Genomic DNA, 17,545 nt, shown 5'->3' on the forward strand with positions numbered 1-17,545 from the left:
GCTCTGGCCATACCACCCCATTGTTCTCTGTGTATTCCTTCTGCACAAGTTACCTGGCTTCCAATTTTTGATGTTGGGTTTTAGCTTAATGACTTCAGGCTTCTCAAACACGCAGGCAACACTTAAAACCTATTAGTGCTTCCTTAGGTCACATCAAAAAGTGGAAGTCTACTGAAGTCATTCAAATGCAGACTACGGGAGATATCTATCTATCTATCATCTATCTCTCTCTCTATATATAATTAAGTTTGTCTTCTTAGTACCCGGTCTCCAGTGTAGGAGTTTCAGTCTGTTCTGAGGTCTTTCGTGATCTACACAAGCCGAGTGTGAGGGTGCTGCTAGCCTAAGGTAGACCAGATGCCTGATGAGGGCACCGGAGGAGAGACTGGGCAACATGCTGTAGGAAATGCTGCCCAGTTCTTAATGCTGCTTTGATGATGAGACTTAGACAAACTGTGTTTGGAAAGTGGTCATGGTCAGTCGTCAGTTACCATTCAGGACTGTCCAGTGTTTAGCCTTTAGCTGCATTTCTTTCTCAGTGTCCAGAGTCTGTCTCCCCACATGGCAGGCCTTCTCCACTTTTTCCAGAAAGGGAGAGGTTGAGCTTTTCTCTTGATTATTGCTGGGAGTCAGGAGGGGTGAGTTGGAGTAGCTTGTCGATCCTTCTACAGCCGGTTTTCTCTGAGCTTTTTCCCTATGGCTGCTTTTTGTCCCCACCGTTGGAGTTTAGGAGCTGGAGCGGATTTTGTCATGCTGGGAGGGATGTTTTCAGGCCACACGGAGTGTGCCGGAGAGGTGATCGAGAAGAATGGGCAGAAGCTCAAGCTCTTCTACGGAATGAGCTCCGAAACGGCAATGAAGAAGCATGCAGGAGGGGTTGCTGAATACAGGTAGGTCTCGAACATCAACTCTATTGACACTGACGTGCTGTGGGAAGGAGCCAGAAAACATACCCTGCTTCTTTTTAAATAGCCCCAGTTTTTATCCAACTAGCATTTGCTGTGTTTGGGGCCCTCAAAATGCAGTGCAGAGCAGAAGTGTTCTGGGACGGGACGGAAGCGTGATGAGGGGGTATGTGTGAGCAGGTAGGACTCCTGCTTAACCAGACACTCCAGACTTGCCGGGGGTTAGGCAAGAATATTTTTCCTTGTCCTGGTAGCTCTGAGCTAGCTCCGAAACCACCCATCTCTAGCCTAGCATGAATTTGGGCTGTAAGAATTGGGTTGAGGAATGGGTTTCCCATTGCATATGAAAACAGGTGTGTGTGGTACACACCACCGCGTGGAGGTTAGGCCTTTCTGGAAGATGCCGTGTTTCCCCTATGGTAGGACTCTCACCTGCCTCCAGGCTTTGACGGTTGACATCGGCAGCATATTTAGCCATTTAGTTGTGTTACTCACTGCAGAAGAGTTGCTTGCTTCTGGTTTTTTGTGTTATTTCCCCCAAATCCACGATCCCCAAACATAACCTGGCCTTTTCTGTTTCACTTCATCTTAATTGTCCACATGTGTGTTTGAAGAACCTTAGAACAGCACGTATCTACTCCCTGGCCCTGTTCCCTAGAAGCTGCCATTGCTTCTCATCAACATTAGCCTGATGACAAATCACACGAAGTGGACAGGACAGAAGGTCTTGCTTCCTCAGAAGGAAGTCCGCTGGGAGGGAGGGATTGCCTTTCTCCGGGAAGCCTCGGGCACTGGGATGGGAGTTCAAGCCCTCCCTGGTGGACGCCCTCCATTTCCTACCATTCACCCCACGTCCCCTAGCTTATCTCGAGAATCTGGGATGCAGAGGTGTTGTATGAGCCTCAAACACTGCTGGAGGTAAAATCTCAGAACCCCACTGAGATTCACAGGCGCCCGGGCAGGCGGGAGGCGTGGGGTACTCCGCCAGAGTTCTGTGCTTCAGTCCGGGGGGACTGGCGGACTGTTGTCCATTCTCATTCTTCAGTCTCATTCTCCCTTTCCAGGCGGCGGACCTCAGTAAAGAGGATGTGACAGTGTGGGGAAGGCAGGGTGGAAAAGAGGCATAGGAGACTAGGTCTATACCTTCACCCTGGAAAGGAGGACTCTCCTTCCCGTGCAGCCTCAGAAGTCCCTTGCTCCCATGTGGTGCCCGATGGAGGAGGTTGCCCAGTTTATGAGGCTGGGCAGGGGGAGGATCACTGCCTCGGTGCCACCCTGGACCTCTGGTCCAGAAGCTTCACGCTTTACCAGCAGCCGCTGTCCCTGTCCCAGGGCCTGTGCCGTGTCTGCTATGTGCTGCGACGTTCCGTGGAGCCCTCGTGGTTCCAGCACCCCTAGATGCTTTGCCTGGAGGACACTCTGCCCTCTAGCTGTTGCATCTGTTCTGGGTTCTAAGGAAACTAGACAGAGGAGGGCAGACCAGCCTGTGCCACATAGGGAAGCTGAGGCCCCAACAGAAAAATCCTCTCCTGTCATTTTAGCAGGGTTTAGACAAAACAGAAAATAGAAGATTCTGGAAGCGGATTCAAATTTTGGACAGGAAGGGCAAGTACTGAAGGAATTTGAACATCAATCTGGAGGCAGCCTGAGCCCTGCAGGCTGCCTCTGTTTTTCTCTCCGTGTCTCTGCCCCTCTGTGTCTGTGTGTCCGCCTCCCTCGCCCCCTCGCCTTTGACGCTGGTATTTAATTAAGGCAAAGCTATTTCTGCTTCGCTGGTCCCTTCCCGGCCATTAACCATTTATGCCCCACGCTGTCCCTGGGAGACAGATCAAAGTACCTTTGTTTACCAGACGAGACGACGTGCGCCTCAGTGACAGATGACTTGCAAAAGGGGACCGTCCCCCGTCAGCAAACAACGATGAGCATCCAGATGACTTCCAGCAAGCCCCAGGCGGGCCATGGAAATCTCTTTCAGAAGAGAAATGGTGGTCGTTGTGAGCCCAAGTGCAGAGGTGGTGGTCTCGGTCACCGCACGCGGTGACATGAACCGGCTTGGGTGTGGCCAGGCCTGGGCGTCGGAGCTCGGTGCTCTGAACCGGCCACGAGGCCAGCCCTGGGTCTAGTCAGTGGTTTAGGGAGGTAGACTTCGTTGCACTTAAGGCCAGTCTTGCCTGTATGGATTCCAGTGCTCGAGAATTAATACCATCTTGAGATTCTAGGCAAGGAGTTTCTGATTGAGAGACGCTGTATTTTTCTTGTTGAAGAGACCAACTAAAGAAAGTTCCAGAATTTGGTTAATTGTGAGACTTTCTAGATTGCCCGAGCCTCAGATGAGGGCTAGAGTTTTGCATAGGTTGGACATTTCCTTCTTGTAATGCCCCCTCCAAAGGCGAGTCTGGACTGCATGTCCGTGCCACTTAGTGGGGCTAGAGTTGTGCATTTTACGGATCTTCCTCAACTTAAGCCCGGGGCTGCGTCCCAATAAACCCGTCTTATGGGGAAAATAATGATAAATTGAAATGCATTTGAGACACCTAACCCCCTGAACATCCTAGCTCAGCCTGGCCTACCTTAAATGTGCTCAGAACACTTAGGGTAGCCTACCGTGGGGCAGAATCACCCAACACAAGGCCTGTTTGATAATAAAGGGTTGAATTTATTGAATATTCTGAAAAACAGACCGGTTGTACGGGTGCAGAGTGGTTGCTCCCCTGTCCCAGTCCTGGGGCTGATGTCTCTGTAGGCACCGGTGACCCGCATCACCGGTTGGGGTTGTTGGCACATCGCCAGCCTGGGAAAGGATCCAAATTCAAAATTGAAAGTATGCTTTCTACTGAGTGAATATCGCTTTCCCACCATGGTGACCTCAAACCGTCGTAAGCGGGAGGCTGTCTGTATTGATACCTTCCTCCTCCTCTTGATCGGCCTCTTTGAGGACACTCGGGGTCTGCTTGGAGAGCTGGTGTTTGGGTGGGCGAAGCTCCGGGCTTCTGCTGTTGATCGGGGAGTGAGAAAAGAAGAGGCAGTGGCCAGAGTCGTTCAAGAGGTAATCTGCCAGGGCTGGTCTTCCCCTGGGGCATTTGGGACCCTGGGTCAGTCAGATGCTGGTGTCAGGATGAAGCTGGAGGAGAAAGGTGGAGTTGGTTTCTCTTAGGGGCAGAGTGGGGGCCCCAGTGTGAGGGGGACATCCGAGAGTAAGGTGTGGGTCCACTTCTTCCAAGGCTGCTGACGAGGACTTTCTTTTCCCGGCGCCCCTGGCAGCCAGCAGTGAGGCTGTGCGCTTCGGGTGGGAGGAATGCATTCATCTGAGCTGCTGGTGTGAGCAGCTCGCTTTTGTAGCAACGTGGGGGTCAGACGGCGGCATTTAGCTACCTGAGTGCCTTGGACGGGGGGGCGGCTGTTGGCTGTTGAAAGGGCTAAAGCTGGGAATAATTCTGCCTGGGTTCTTTTTTAAGAATTTTTTATTTATTCATTTGAGACAGAGAGATACAGAGAGAGTGGGGAGAAGCTGAGCAGGGAGCCCGACGTGGGGCTCGATCCCAGGACCTGGAGATCATGACCCGAGCCAAAGGCAGACGCTCAACCGTCTGAGTCACCTAGGTGCCCCCTGGCTGGGTTCTTAAAGGGAAGAAAAAAAAAAAAAGATTAAAAGACAAGCTTCCTTTTTCTTTCAGAGCCTCTGAGGGCAAGACTGTGGAAGTGCCTTACAAGGGGGATGTCGAAAACACAATTCTGGATATTCTTGGGGGACTGAGGTCTACCTGCACTTACGTGGGGGCCGCCAAACTCAAAGAGCTCAGCAGGAGGGCGACGTTCATCCGGGTGACGCAACAGCACAACACCGTGTTCAGCTAACCTTGAGGATGAGGTGACGTCCAGCTCGTGGAAGCTTCCATGCACACCTGCTTTCCCACCGCCCTCATGTTACGTCAGAGTTTCTGGCCGCTCCTGAATGGTGGACTACTCCCCAGAGGCTTTGGGGCTCCCTTGGTGCCTTTGGGGGCGGGGGCTGGAAGCAGGGCACTGACCGCGTCAGTGGTCAGAGCCCAGCCGCCTGGAACTCATAACCTCATTGTTAAAACTAATTCCCCTTTTTCTTTCATTTCTTTTCTTTTCTTTCTTTCTTTCTTTTTTTAAAGAAAAATGGTTTCACTTTAATATAATGCAATTATCTTAAGACTTGGTGGAGTGCTGGAGTTTGCATTTGCAGAAACAAGTTGTCAGGGGAGCTTGGGGGTTTTCTACCTTCTTCCCACGCTTGGTTGTTAGCGGTTGAGGCACGGCGGGAGGAGCGAGCAGGGGAGGATGGAGGCGGGGGAGGGGGGTCAGAGTCCCTGGGCTCCCCTCCTCCGCTTCTGGTCGCGCCTGCAAAGGACGAAAGCGCCCGCCTAGACCCATGAACTTGAAGAAGTGGTCTCCTGCGGATATGAGGTGTGGTGACGTGTTTTCACCACCTGCGTTACACGTGCCTTTTGGGAACAGGTGTCCGGCCCTGTGGGGTCAGTGTTGCTTTCGGGACGCTGTCCCTCTCTTGGTTTTTCATTGAGTTTTGTTTTCCTTCCTCTCTTCCCTCCTCAGCCCCAACCTGTCAGGCTGGCCTCTCTCTTAAAGAGAATAGACATTATCTTGAAGTTCACGGGATGTTTTATTGGAAGGTTAGCCACCCAAAAATTGGCAAGTGGAATCCTTACTGAAACACAGCGCAAACCTTGCCCAGCGGCTTTCTACAAGTCAGTGGTTTAAAATCTGAGTTAGAAATACGTCCTTGTCAAGGCCATTCATACTTTCGAGGAAGGACCACATGGTATTCACCGACTGGTAACAGTGGTATTTCCTTGGAGAATGGACCCATGGCCTTGGAGGAATCCTACAGACCGGCCACCACCACACTGGTTTAAACAGTGAATATGGATTAACGATGACCGGTCACTGCTTCTGGAGCATACCCTGAGTAATAGGACTGGAAAATATATGCAGACCAGGATGTTTTACTTTATTTTCTTTTGAATGAGGCTTGAACCAGACACAAGAGTCCATTTTCCTTGAAAAAGCAAGCGACTACCCTGGAGTAGAGAAGGGTCGCACGGTGCTACCGTTTAAGGACAAATTAACGGCCTGAGGTCCCTTGTGAACTGCCACTAGAGGAAGGATCCATCCAGGCCATAGTGCTCCAGGAAATTATAGGTCCATTTGTAGTTTCATAAGAATTCATTTAAAGGCCCAGCAACTCGAATTCCGTTGTGCTACTCTCCCCTCTCAATCCATTGAGAGTAGTTCTCGGACTCGTGGAAACATGAATGGGCTGGAGGGTGTTTAACATACAGAGCGAGGTGTGGGGTTTGCCTGGAGGCACCCCACCTTTCCTGTTCGCTTGTCTGAGGTTTGAGGCCCACACTACTACTCCTGTGGAAGAGTTTTTCTACTCAGGCCCTTCAGTGTGTTCATTTTAAGAGATTCTCTGTTGCAAAATAAGGGAGAGAAGGAAAGGTCTTAAACAAACCCATTCCGAATGCACCAGCAATAGTAAGGGAACTTTGAGGGCATAGCCCTGCCTGAGGGGGGCACAGCCAGCTTTCCTGCCACACCCAGAGTGGTCCCGGAGGGCCCCCCCCCCCCCGGAGCCCACTAGAGGCTGTGCTCTTTGCAGAGACCTGTGCCTGCTTTATCCCTCTCGTGTAGAGCTTTTGCCCGCTTCATTTCCATGAGCTGGAGGACCGTCCTTTGCTCACCTAATTTTTAGGGAAGTGAGTCACTTAGAAGCAGAGATTTTGCAAACTTCACCCTGAAGCCTCCATTATGCTTTGTGTCCCACAGCCACGGGCCCCGGGGAGCCTGGACCGGGGTCGCCCTCAGCCCTGGTATCGGGCAGGATGCCTGAGTATCTGCGGCAACCTGCTAGCCTTCCTGCTTAGGAGTCTGGGGCGGGGGGGAGTCTGTGAATGAGCTGCCCTTCACCTTGGGCTGCTGCCATGCAGAATCGTAAGGCTGGAAGGATTCTATAGGCACACGTCCGGATGGGGCTGAGGGGCTCCCGTGCATGGGTCCTGGGGGGATTATGTCCTGGGGCAACGGCTAGGAGTGGGCACGGTGCATGCTTGCAATGCAACACCCTTGAGACAAACGGGCTCCTCCGCATGCATGCCAGGGGCGGGGGGCTCGCTTGTCGAATTTCTGGAACTTTCTGGAACTTTCCACGGTCAGACCACAAACCAGTGTACAGCAACACTGTTCCAGAATGTATCGATGATGCTACAGGAGTTCCATGAAGCTACCGAATGCTATTTAGAAACAAATCTCTCTTGTCAACAGCATTGTTCAGATAGGAGAAATAAAACGTGAACTGAATAAGTCAAAACATGGGCTGTTGAAATGTGCCTTTTATCTCAGACCTCGTCTCGGGCATAACCAAGGCATAACCAAGCCGTCTTGCCTCCCCCTACCTCCCCACCCCCCCAAAAAAAAGCAGTAGGAAAAGCATTGCCTTGTGTCCCTCCTCACCACACCAACCCAGTGCTCACAGGGGGGCTAAGTGCGAGATTACCATCTTTTCCTCAGTCTCCTCTTTTCTTCAAGGACCTGACACAAGGACACACGTTTGCAATTGGCACTGTTATTTTATTAGTACGAGTATACTGAAACAATAAACTTGTACTGGTATACAGACAATTTATTTAAAACAATTTTGTTCAAATTTTGAATCAAACATTGTTTTATTATAATAATGAAATAATTTCTACCTAGAAAACCTGCAAGCACCATCAAAGAAAGGGACCATAAAATTCAATAAACAGACTCGAGTGTATCCTACAAATAGACACACCACGATTAGAAAATAGAATATGAATTCTTCCATTTTTTTTAATATTTGTTTTAAAAAAGCTAGTGCAAGTACAATATTTTACACTGGAATTACAGAGAGTATGCACGCATATGGAAAAAAGTTCTCCTGTCACAATAAAAGCTCTTAACTATGTATGCACTTAAAATTTTCTTTTCAATAAGGTGCAAAACATTCCTTCCCTAGTTCTCCTCTGTACTGGCCATATCAGTCTGATAGTGCCCTCAAAGTTCTGGTGTCTCTTTTCCCTTGGCCGGTGGGAGGCATACAATTGGAAGTTTGGTGGGTAATGATCTGATCATAAAACAGACGAGGGTCCGAATCTCAGAGATGGCCCTGGGGCCAGAAGTTAGGACTGTCTTAACCAAAGGCCCCCACGAATACTAGGCAGGGCTCTCCTGAAACCTCCATTCACTTGACCCTAAATGGGTTTACAGGTGAAGACCCAGGAGGAGGAAACCACCTGAAAAGGCCCAAAGGGCAGTATTCGCAGAACCGAATGTACGGGTGTCAAGTTCAAGGTTCACTGACTAATTTACCCCGCTCCTGGACCAGAGGATACCTTAAGATTCAGTGGTTCGGGTAGGAACCTGAGGAAACCTACACCCCCGACTTCTTGGTAACTGCTCTGTAAAGACCCAGCTCTCAGCCAGTGTCCGTCATCTCAGACTTGATACTCCGGAGGACAGGATGCTCTCCCGGGAGGGATTACTGTAAACAGCGCTTCCAACGCCGGCCTTCAGACTGGCCATGGAAAAGGAGACAGGCTCGTTGGCCATCCAGACAGCAAACGAACACACAAACTAAAGGGGAAGAAAACTTGGGTGAAGTCTCCAATTATCTGCAGTGGAAGACTTGAGTCCTTTCAGATAGGAAAAGTTACGGAAATTCTTAGAGACCGTTACCATACAGATACTACCTATTGGCCAAATGCACTTAATTTTAATACAGCTGAACCATTTGGATGCAAGTCATGAAGGACACGAAAAGCTGAAGCCACTGTCCCCTCCCGCCATCGTACAGGTGAATGTCAGCTACCAGAAGCTTTGCATTTTAAAGGTAAGGGAGGGGCTGAGATTCTGAATTTAAGAATTGTTCGTGGGTGTGTTCAACACCCCGGCGGCTGTCCAGTTTCCGCCGGCTGCCTTGATTTGGGGACAAGATAGGACTCTTCTGAGAAGTTGCTCCACATTGATTTTGGCCTCAAGATGAAAGGAAAAGCCCCCCGAAAAACTAAAGTATAACTAGGCATTGAAACTGAAATTCATGTTTGATCCCCCCATTTAAATGAGGTGTGTGTGGGGGTGGGGTGGGGGGAAGAAGGCTGAGCCTTTTTTTTTTTTTTTTGTCCTCATAATGAGTTCTGTTTTCCTGGTAGCTAGGATCCCTTGTTACAAACACTTCTTGTTCAGGATTATATTCTTTGGGTTTATTGGAACAGGAAGTGCTGAGGATGTCAAACGTGATCTCTGGAGAAAAAAAGGAGTTGCAAGGGCTTGAGAGTTTAAACCAAGAAAGGAGCTCAGAGAAGTACTTTCAGCACAGGAATGAACAGTATCCTCAAATTTCAGAATACAGAGTTGCCCTCCCTCGGAAGAGGGCTCTATGTAACAAAAACATAAAGGAAGCATAGGTATAGTTTAAGAGCCTTTTACGTAGTAATTCTTCCAGGCCATAACCACACAAATCTGATTATTTGAGACATGACGATTTTCTATATACAAAATAAAAAACCCAAAACATGTAACTTTCAACCTTTATGCTTTTTTTTTTTACAAACAAGGTATGAAACTCATTGTTTCAACAGATCCATGTCTTTCGAACACTGAATGAATCATTTCGACATTCATTTTTCTTTTGTGCAATTTTTGAGAACATTACCTGTACTCCTCAAAGTGAGTGCTTCAAAATTTTTTCTTCTTCAGCTTCTCAAATTAGGTGTACATTAAAAAAAGAGAGAGAGAGAGAGAGAGAGAGAGAAAGAAAGTTCCCACAAGGTATAGTGCTACAAGAAAAGATCCTATCCTGTAAGGTAACATATTTGAAGCGAGGTCATCTATGTAAAAGAAATCTCAGCTCCGGAGTGGAGGTGTGCAAATTCTTTGGAGTTTCCCTATCAACAGAAACACAACACTGTCCGTGGAAAAAAGAGGAAACCAACCCAACACAATAGCATATGCACGTATGTGCTTTATAAAAAAGTATATTTTCTGTATATTTATTACTTGATGTGTTCCTAAATTCTCTATTTCAGAAATTCTGGGTTAAAAACACAAAGGTGGAAGCAAAGACTTCCAGTCCACTTTAAAAAATAAAAAGCGTAACTTCCTTTCCTTTTAGATTCCCACCGAAGGTGCTGGATTGGGCCGCCGAGACTGCCGCCCCGTCTTTCACCTGGAATCACCGTGGGTGACTAGGAAACAGAAGTGCAAAGCCTTCTGGGAGAGAACAGACCAGTTTGTTGAGCTGCTTGCGGTTCAGGAGACAGTAGCCATGACAACCAGCACAGCTCACAAAGCCTGGCCTCCTGTCCCAAGAGCTCTCCTGCTTCTCCCACATCTGAAATAGCATGGCATTAGTGTCTTCAAAAGCATTTTGAGATTTTTTTTTTCTCTATGAAAGTAATAGGTTTCCTTAGTAGTCACAGATGTTAGAGGGTATTGTCAATTGTTTCCTTAAAAAACAAACAAAAATCCCAAAGCGACAACAACAAAAATAAATTTTGGCAACACATTTCAGTAAAGATCAAACTATGTGCAAAGAGTGAATTTTATGATTACTAGGAGCTACTGTTCACCTTGAACATGCAGCATTATATTGCAATGTATGCAGTATCTAAGGAGTAATCCACACGATGCAGGAAATCCAAACATTCCTCGGAGTTGTACAACCCTACTCCAGAGCAAGCCAAGTGCTGCTTCTGGACACACCAGTGTGTACCACACACACGCCAGCCCCGTCCCTGAGTAAGAGGTGAGAAAGGTTTCGCAGAGTTCCTTGTAGGGGAGAAAGAGGGATGCTGCCACTTCCTGGTGGGGGAAAAAGCCCAACACACTCACCTAACAGAAAACACAGAGGGTCACCATTCAGAGTTAGCCATGGGATCAACAGCCATAAAAAAAGAAAAAAAGAAAAAAATCAAATCCTCCCATACCAAACTGGGTTGAGTGGGGGAGAACCAAAAAATTGACCGACATAGAAAATTATCCCGAAAGTCTGAACGAAAATGCAATTTGGATTTCCACTTTACAGGGTTTGAGGTAAGTGGCATCCATCTCTGTATCCCCCACCCCCCTCCCCAGTGTGGCCCCAACAAACTTGAAATGGTTCTGAAGTGAAACATTCTAAAGAACAGTCATTTTATGTATTTAGAAATCCCTATAAAGAGAGGTTCTTGTTTGTTGGTTTTTGTTGTTTTTGTTTTCGCCCTGACTGATTTTCTTGGTGATCGTGTTCCATTGTAAATGCAAAAGGCCTGCTGTTAGTAGTTTAGAAATGGAAAACGGGAAAGAAAGAAGAACTAAAGATGGCTAGATATTGCAAAGTGGACATCGTACAGAGGCGCATGGCTGATCCTCGTAAGCTGCACGGGACCGAAGAATTTCTACGCCTGTCATTGTTGGGTTTGCCACACAGGAGCAGTGACAAAGGCTTGCCAGTGTCTGCCAGCAAGACGAGGTTCCCTGTCCTTTGGATGTTCTTCCTATTTGAAGAAAAAGCTGCCACAGAAGAGCGGTGACCATTGTTCGCTGGTGGCCCCTCCGCGGCCACTGGCCGCATGCTCAGAGTGCGTGCGCACACACACACACACACACACACACACACACGTCAGGTCACACTCAGAGGCACGGCTCAAAGTCTCAAGGACACAGACCTGAGGAGGAGGGACCTGTCCACTCTGGAAAACACCCTGGAGATTGAATGGGTCGATCCCGGTTCTATTTGCTCCAGGGTGCACCTTAGAAATGAACCTGCCTCCTCCCTCTCCACATTCCTCGTGGTGACGGGGGGACTGCAGCTCGTCCCCTAGCTCTCCTTCACTGGCTCTTTCTGCAACATGGTGACAGACACACGGGGCTCCTGAAAGCTTCCCGCCCCAGCATCCGAGGTGGGGAGCTCGCTGCGGGAGGCTCTCCCCTTCCTGGTTCCTCCCCGCCAGCCCTTCTCTGGCCAGAACAGGGAAGATGCACCCAACGGGGGAATGAGCTTTCACTTAGAGCACACTGGTCGGGCCTATTGGCACGGGAAGTATTGCACACGCTAAAAAAGCAAGAGAATGAAATGGGACGACGTTTAGAAAGAACCAATGATTTTATAATTCCTATACCTGAAATAGAAGCACAAAAATTATGGGGATGTTCCTATTGCTCCAAACCATGTATATTTTCCCATTTTAGTGTTGGTGTTGAGGATCCAGTGAGTTCGATACTGGAAGTTAAGCCGAAAGTTGGTGTGTGTGTGTTTCTGCGTCCACGTGAGTTTCTGTAAATAGTGGTACTGATGAGGACAGAGTCTATATGGCAGCTCTGTATTCCTCTTACCATCAAAGGTTACAAAAAAAAAAAAAAGAAAAGAAAAAGAAAAAGAAAAACAAGACCTAATAATTGCAAGTGCCCTGAGCAGAATATATGGAAGATTAAGCAAGTTCTCTGAGCAGAAACATTAAAAAAAAAAAAAAAATACAGCGCTAAACAAGCAGTATGACCACAAGAATGGGCTCCCCCAGCTCTCTGCTAGCATGCTGAGAGGGTAATGAAATCCACAGAAAGTCAAGGACCAGTTCTAGCTCTTCGAAACCTATTCAAATGTTTTTGGTACACCCCAGAAAACGGTTTATAAATATCATTAGTTCTGCTGAGAGCTAAATATAATGGGGTACTCGACAGCCACAATGTGGGTTGACATAAGAATTTTTTTTTCAAATTTGTGAAATGCAAGAAGTAATACTTTCAGTAGTCAAAGAAAAATCCAATTATGTGTTCAGATAAATTGTAGCCGTTCCAAGTAAGAATATTTAAAAATTTCTCCCTACTTATAAAACTTTATTTTTTTTTTTTTAAAAGCACTTTAAGACACACACTCAAAACCCACAAACAATGTTTCAGGTCTCTGGGGATGAAAGGTTTAAACTGTGAAATATACCCTTTCTGGGTTTGTACCAAACATTAAAATCTCGATTCCATTTCAGATGAAAAAAAAAAAAGTCATTCTGAAAATAACATTAATATCAACAATAATAAAGTAATTGTTTTTTTTAAAAAAACTTGCTCACATATATAAATGTCTTTATGGAAAACTTTCTCAATGAGTCTGAAGAAAATTCTCAGAGTTGTCCTGCTAAGACCTGTTTTTTTTTTTGTTTTTTTGTTTTTTTGTGACAGATGTGGTAGAAAGACCAAAATGAATTTTGAAAGGAACATAACCTTATAAAATGGCCTAGAGTTTAGGCAGGTTAGAAAGTAATTTTGCTACATTTATTTATGCTCGTTCAGTCCCCCAAACCTTTCCCACAATGTTATTGGATAAAAACTGCAGGAATATCACACAAATTATAAACTCAAGATGTGCAAATCGCAAGGTTCTTTAAAAGTTCATCTTAAAAAGAAAAACACTGGACAAAAATGAGTATTCTTTTTTCCATCCCTTTTCTCTCAGTTTCTCTGCCAGCTCTGCATATGCCTTTAATTCTTTCTCAAACATCAAAGTGAAAAGTGCCTTCTGTCAGGCTGTACTCGGTGGTCATTCATTGTCACCTACTAGTTCATAATTCACATTCATCCCTTTAAACCACATTGAAACTTCCAATATCTTGCTCGTGAGAAACTCTGCAGAGCTGAAATGTAGTTACAGTGTTGAAAAAAAGAAAGCAACTTAGTTTTTTTTTTTTTGTTTTGTTTTGTTTTTCTTCCCAAAGAGTTTAAAGGGAGATACAGTACTTGTTGAATGATAGACCAAGATGCTTGGTAATAAAGTGTGAACAGCATTTTAAGTGCTTAGAGATAGTAATATATATGCTCATCTTCAAAATCTAATTCCTCACGTCACACTGGAATCTGAAAAAAGTGGCACCCGAGTTGTCCATAGTCATGAACTATAAACAGTACTAGAGTTAAAAGACAAGATTTGCAAACCCAATGCGAAGAAGAGCTCCCGCAGCGTCTGAAGGGCAGTTTGCGTCTACCTCTTGGGAGCGAAGTCAATGTGATAACCTGATTGGTTTTCCTAACACTGCACGGAATCCATACTGGGTGTCCACCCTCTGCCATCCCGGCCGCCGCCCCCCTCACCGTGCGGGGCGCGACAAGCAGAAGCCGCCCAGCCCACCGGGACACCCTGGAGACATCACTGCCCTAGTAAAAGCAGAAACGAAATCCCACGTGTGGCAGTTGCTCTAAAAAAATATCAGTGCAGTCAGGCCCCATAGGGGGAAATATATATCTATAGGATTAAAAGTTGCTTTTATTGTAAAATATGTTGGAGGAAAAAAAAAAGGATCTTTTACACGGTTAGCTTTCCATGTGCTGTCTGAGGCCTCTCTAGCGTGCCCTGCAGCTGGATTCCTGATGTTTGTTTTGCACAGCAGAACCTCCCGAGGACCTTCCCCCTGGACCTCCGGGCCCGCGCTGAGGGCCGGAGAGAGTGGGACAGAGGGAGGCGGAGGGAAGGGGAGCCTCCCTGGCCATGCACCTGTGCCCCCCCACACGTGCGCGCGCACGCGCGCGCCCACCCCCGCCCCCACAGCTCCCTGCCCCGCAGAACTTTCTCGGGGTGGGGTGGGGGTTGGTAAGTGGCGGAAGTCAGCGCCCAGTGGAGGCTTCTGTGCGGCTGGAAAAGGCAGGTGCTCGGAAGCCACATTTCGTTTCTACCGGGACGCCCGGAGCCTGCGCGCGGGGTGGGGGGGGGCCCTGCCCCGCCCCGCCCCCCCCCCCCCACTGTCATTGCCAGACACTCCTGGAAAAGCAAGTGCACCGGTCTCCTGTGCAACACCGGCTGTAACTCTAATGACAAGGTTAGAACAGAAACCTAAAGAGGGTAACATGTAAATACTGTGTTATTTAGCCTACAGTACAGTAATCTGGATACAAATGATAAGGGAGAGCCGAATTTCCTTTTCCCCACACTGCCTCTACTTGCCTACATTAGACCGGCCTTCAATGCAAATCTTAACCTCCTGAGGAATTAGAGAAGGCTTAGGAAGAGTCAAAGGTGGCTCGTCTTCTGACTTCTCCAGTTTGCGGGTCTCCGGGGCCGACCACCTCCTCTTCCTCGTCGCTGTGGGCTTGCTGGGTTCTGTTTTGGTGAGCAAGGGCGCTGCAGGCAATCCTATTTTTTCCGGAAACTTGAGTTCGCCATTCTCAGACAGCATCTGGGCACTTCCCTGGTTGATGCCGTTCTCCTGCTCCGCGTACCTGTGTCTGCTGCCTGCCAGGATGTCGGTCTTTGAATGCTTCAGCAGGACGCTGGCGGGATCCACCGGCGGGCCCTTTTTAACAGAGCCGTTCTTCAGGTTCTTGAGGGTCAGCGAGATGCAGACATCCCCAACTGAGAGTTTGGAACACGGCAGATCAAAGAGCTGGCTGGTTCTCTCTGGACAGCAGGATGACCAGCCCTGTCCAAACACAAAAAAAGGGTACTCTACCAAAACCTCCACGCTGACCTGTGGAAACAGGGAGAGACAGACAGGCAAAGGGATGATGAAGACATCTGATTCTTGTTTTATGCCATACACACCCACACGTGCATGAGCCACACTGGGGGGGGGGGCGGTGCGGGGAGGTAGACTTCGTTCCCCAAGCCTCATCCACCCATACACACAAATGAGGCTCTTAATTTTGGGCTGTACCTGTGTACCTACCATATATCGGTGCTGGGAAGAAGCCAGTAAAATTCCCTTTAGTATTCAAAATACCATTTTACTAAGTATCAGCTCTCTAGCTGGCCTCCTTTAAAACAAATGGATCGGCCCCCAAGGATGCCAGGACAGATACTCAGTGTTCAGCACTGAGCCAGGCTCTGCAGGGGACTCCAGCACAAGACACACTCTTACACGTTATCAGCTCACTGGGAAAATGCTATTCTCATGTAGGATAGGGCTAATTAGGAAACTGTATGCAGGCAGCACTGCCCTGTTTATCACTGTATCCCTGGCCCCTAAAAGGGCCCCTGGCACGTGGTTGAAGCTTAATAAATATTTATCGGATACATGAGTGTGTACTCAGGAATTGAGGGGAGCAGAACCAGTGAAGGCTGGAGTAAAGAAGGAGGGCTTCCCTGGGACCCTGAAGGCTGGGCAACATTTGGAAGGTTTGAGGAGTGGACAATGTTGGGGAGAGGGTAAAATTTAGGACATAGAGAGCTCAAGTACTTGGCCCATCCAGGGTCAAGCACCAGGTACTCAAATCAGCCTGTGCATTTGTTTGAAGACAACTATCAAAAGTGGGGGAAGCTCAATAGACTCTCAAGAGCTTGCTGTTTTCTCTACCACCATGTGCCATGTGCGCACTGTGCTAAGGAAATAAACTGAAAAAGCCAGTCCTGGTCCCAAAGTAGTTCACAATCAAGTGGACAAAAGAGGCACATGAACACAATTGCCCATCAATGTAGCGAGTGAGGTTATAATACTTGAATACCAACATTAAGTTGCTGGAGGGCAGAGGAAAGGCATATAGACCAGTTTGAAGAGGAGGTGCTTAAGGAAGTCTTCCTGGATGAGGATACATTTTGCTGAGTTTTAAAACATAAAGGGGAGTGGAGTACACGTGTGGTTGCAAGGAGAAGACACTCCCGGAAGTAGGAATAGGTGAGCAAAGCAAGGAGATAGTGTCCAGTGAAAGTCCTACTGTTGCCATTAAATTAGGTTGAAATGCACTTGAGGTTTTAACGGTTTAATTTTCATAGAATTTTTTTTCTTCAACTTTATGCTATATAAAAAAGAAAAAAACAATGAAGTAGTTTTAAAGAGTCAATTTTCAATGGCTTTTCTAGGGATAGTAGACTAGGTAATCTGGAACAATCTTCTCACTGAGGACAACTAAATGCTCTGAACAAAAACCAACCAAACAAAAATTAGGGGTGAACTGTAAAAAATGATTTCTTATGGCATTAGACAGAAAATAAGATAATGAAAAACCACCAGGTAAGGCTCAGAAAAGGGTGATGGCCAAGAGATTTAAACCTATTTTCCCCTGAGGGCATCTGCACATTTCAAACTTGAGCAGTTTCAAAACCAAGTAGACCTCTGGTAATCTCAAGGGGGTGGAGGAGGGGGGAGTAGGGAAGGAAATTCAGTGTACCCTTCAGGTGTACCAAGGGAGGGTGCTTTCTGGTGAGTTCTACTTGTTTGGGCTGTGACCCCAAAGTGCTGAGTGCTGTACTCTAGAAGTAAGGTGAACCAGAAGTAGACAGGCCCTCTCAAGGTCTGAAACTCAGATTTTAATCATCTTAACCCCTAAAATTGGGTTAAGGTCTTGAATTATTTCCACAGTTTTTCAAATAAAAGACACTCAATTAAAAAAGAGGGGCAAGGTCCATGAACAGACCAGAGGACATGAATAAAAAACCAACAGAAACAACAGATAATAGAAACAGACCCACAGGGGCTTCTGAAGTAGAGTCATCAGATACAGACATTAAAATGACCTATATTTACAATATTTAAGGAGATTAAAGACAAGTTTGAGGATTTGGTAGAGAACTGGAATCTGTTTTCAAAAGATCCATGGAAATTCTAGAATAAAGAAATATACATTCACTAAAATAGGAGACTACAATGGATTTTCCAACAGAATAAATGTGGTTGATG

The 17,545-nt window shown here is 47.1% G+C and overlaps 2 protein-coding genes across 13 annotated transcripts in view; one reads left to right on the plus strand and one right to left on the minus strand.

Moving 5' to 3' along the window:
- GMPR (guanosine monophosphate reductase) overlaps positions 1 to 7,260 on the plus strand; it is a 45,090-nt gene extending 37,830 nt beyond the window's left edge. For all 4 annotated transcript variants that reach the window (XM_028107408.2, XM_028107410.2, XM_028107411.2 and 1 more), the window contains 2 exons: positions 731 to 890; positions 4,580 to 7,260. In XM_028107408.2, coding sequence (XP_027963209.1) covers positions 731 to 890; positions 4,580 to 4,760 — 341 coding nt within the window. In that variant the 3' untranslated portion in view covers positions 4,761 to 7,260. The remainder of the gene's footprint in view (positions 1 to 730; positions 891 to 4,579) is intronic.
- A 7,205-nt stretch (positions 7,261 to 14,465) lies between these two features.
- The window catches only part of ATXN1 (ataxin 1), a 396,258-nt gene continuing 393,178 nt past the window's right edge, over positions 14,466 to 17,545 (minus strand). For all 9 annotated transcript variants that reach the window (XM_088024129.1, XM_028107406.2, XM_028107400.2 and 6 more), the window contains one exon: positions 14,466 to 15,400. In XM_088024129.1, coding sequence (XP_087880255.1) covers positions 14,870 to 15,400 — 531 coding nt within the window. In that variant the 3' untranslated portion in view covers positions 14,466 to 14,869. The remainder of the gene's footprint in view (positions 15,401 to 17,545) is intronic.

The sequence above is a fragment of the Eumetopias jubatus genome, unplaced genomic scaffold (genome assembly GCF_037043125.1).
Source record: "Eumetopias jubatus isolate StellerSeaLion01/CBP00866 unplaced genomic scaffold, mEumJub1_p1.0 scaffold_6, whole genome shotgun sequence".
Classification (NCBI taxonomy): Eukaryota; Metazoa; Chordata; class Mammalia; order Carnivora; family Otariidae; genus Eumetopias; species Eumetopias jubatus.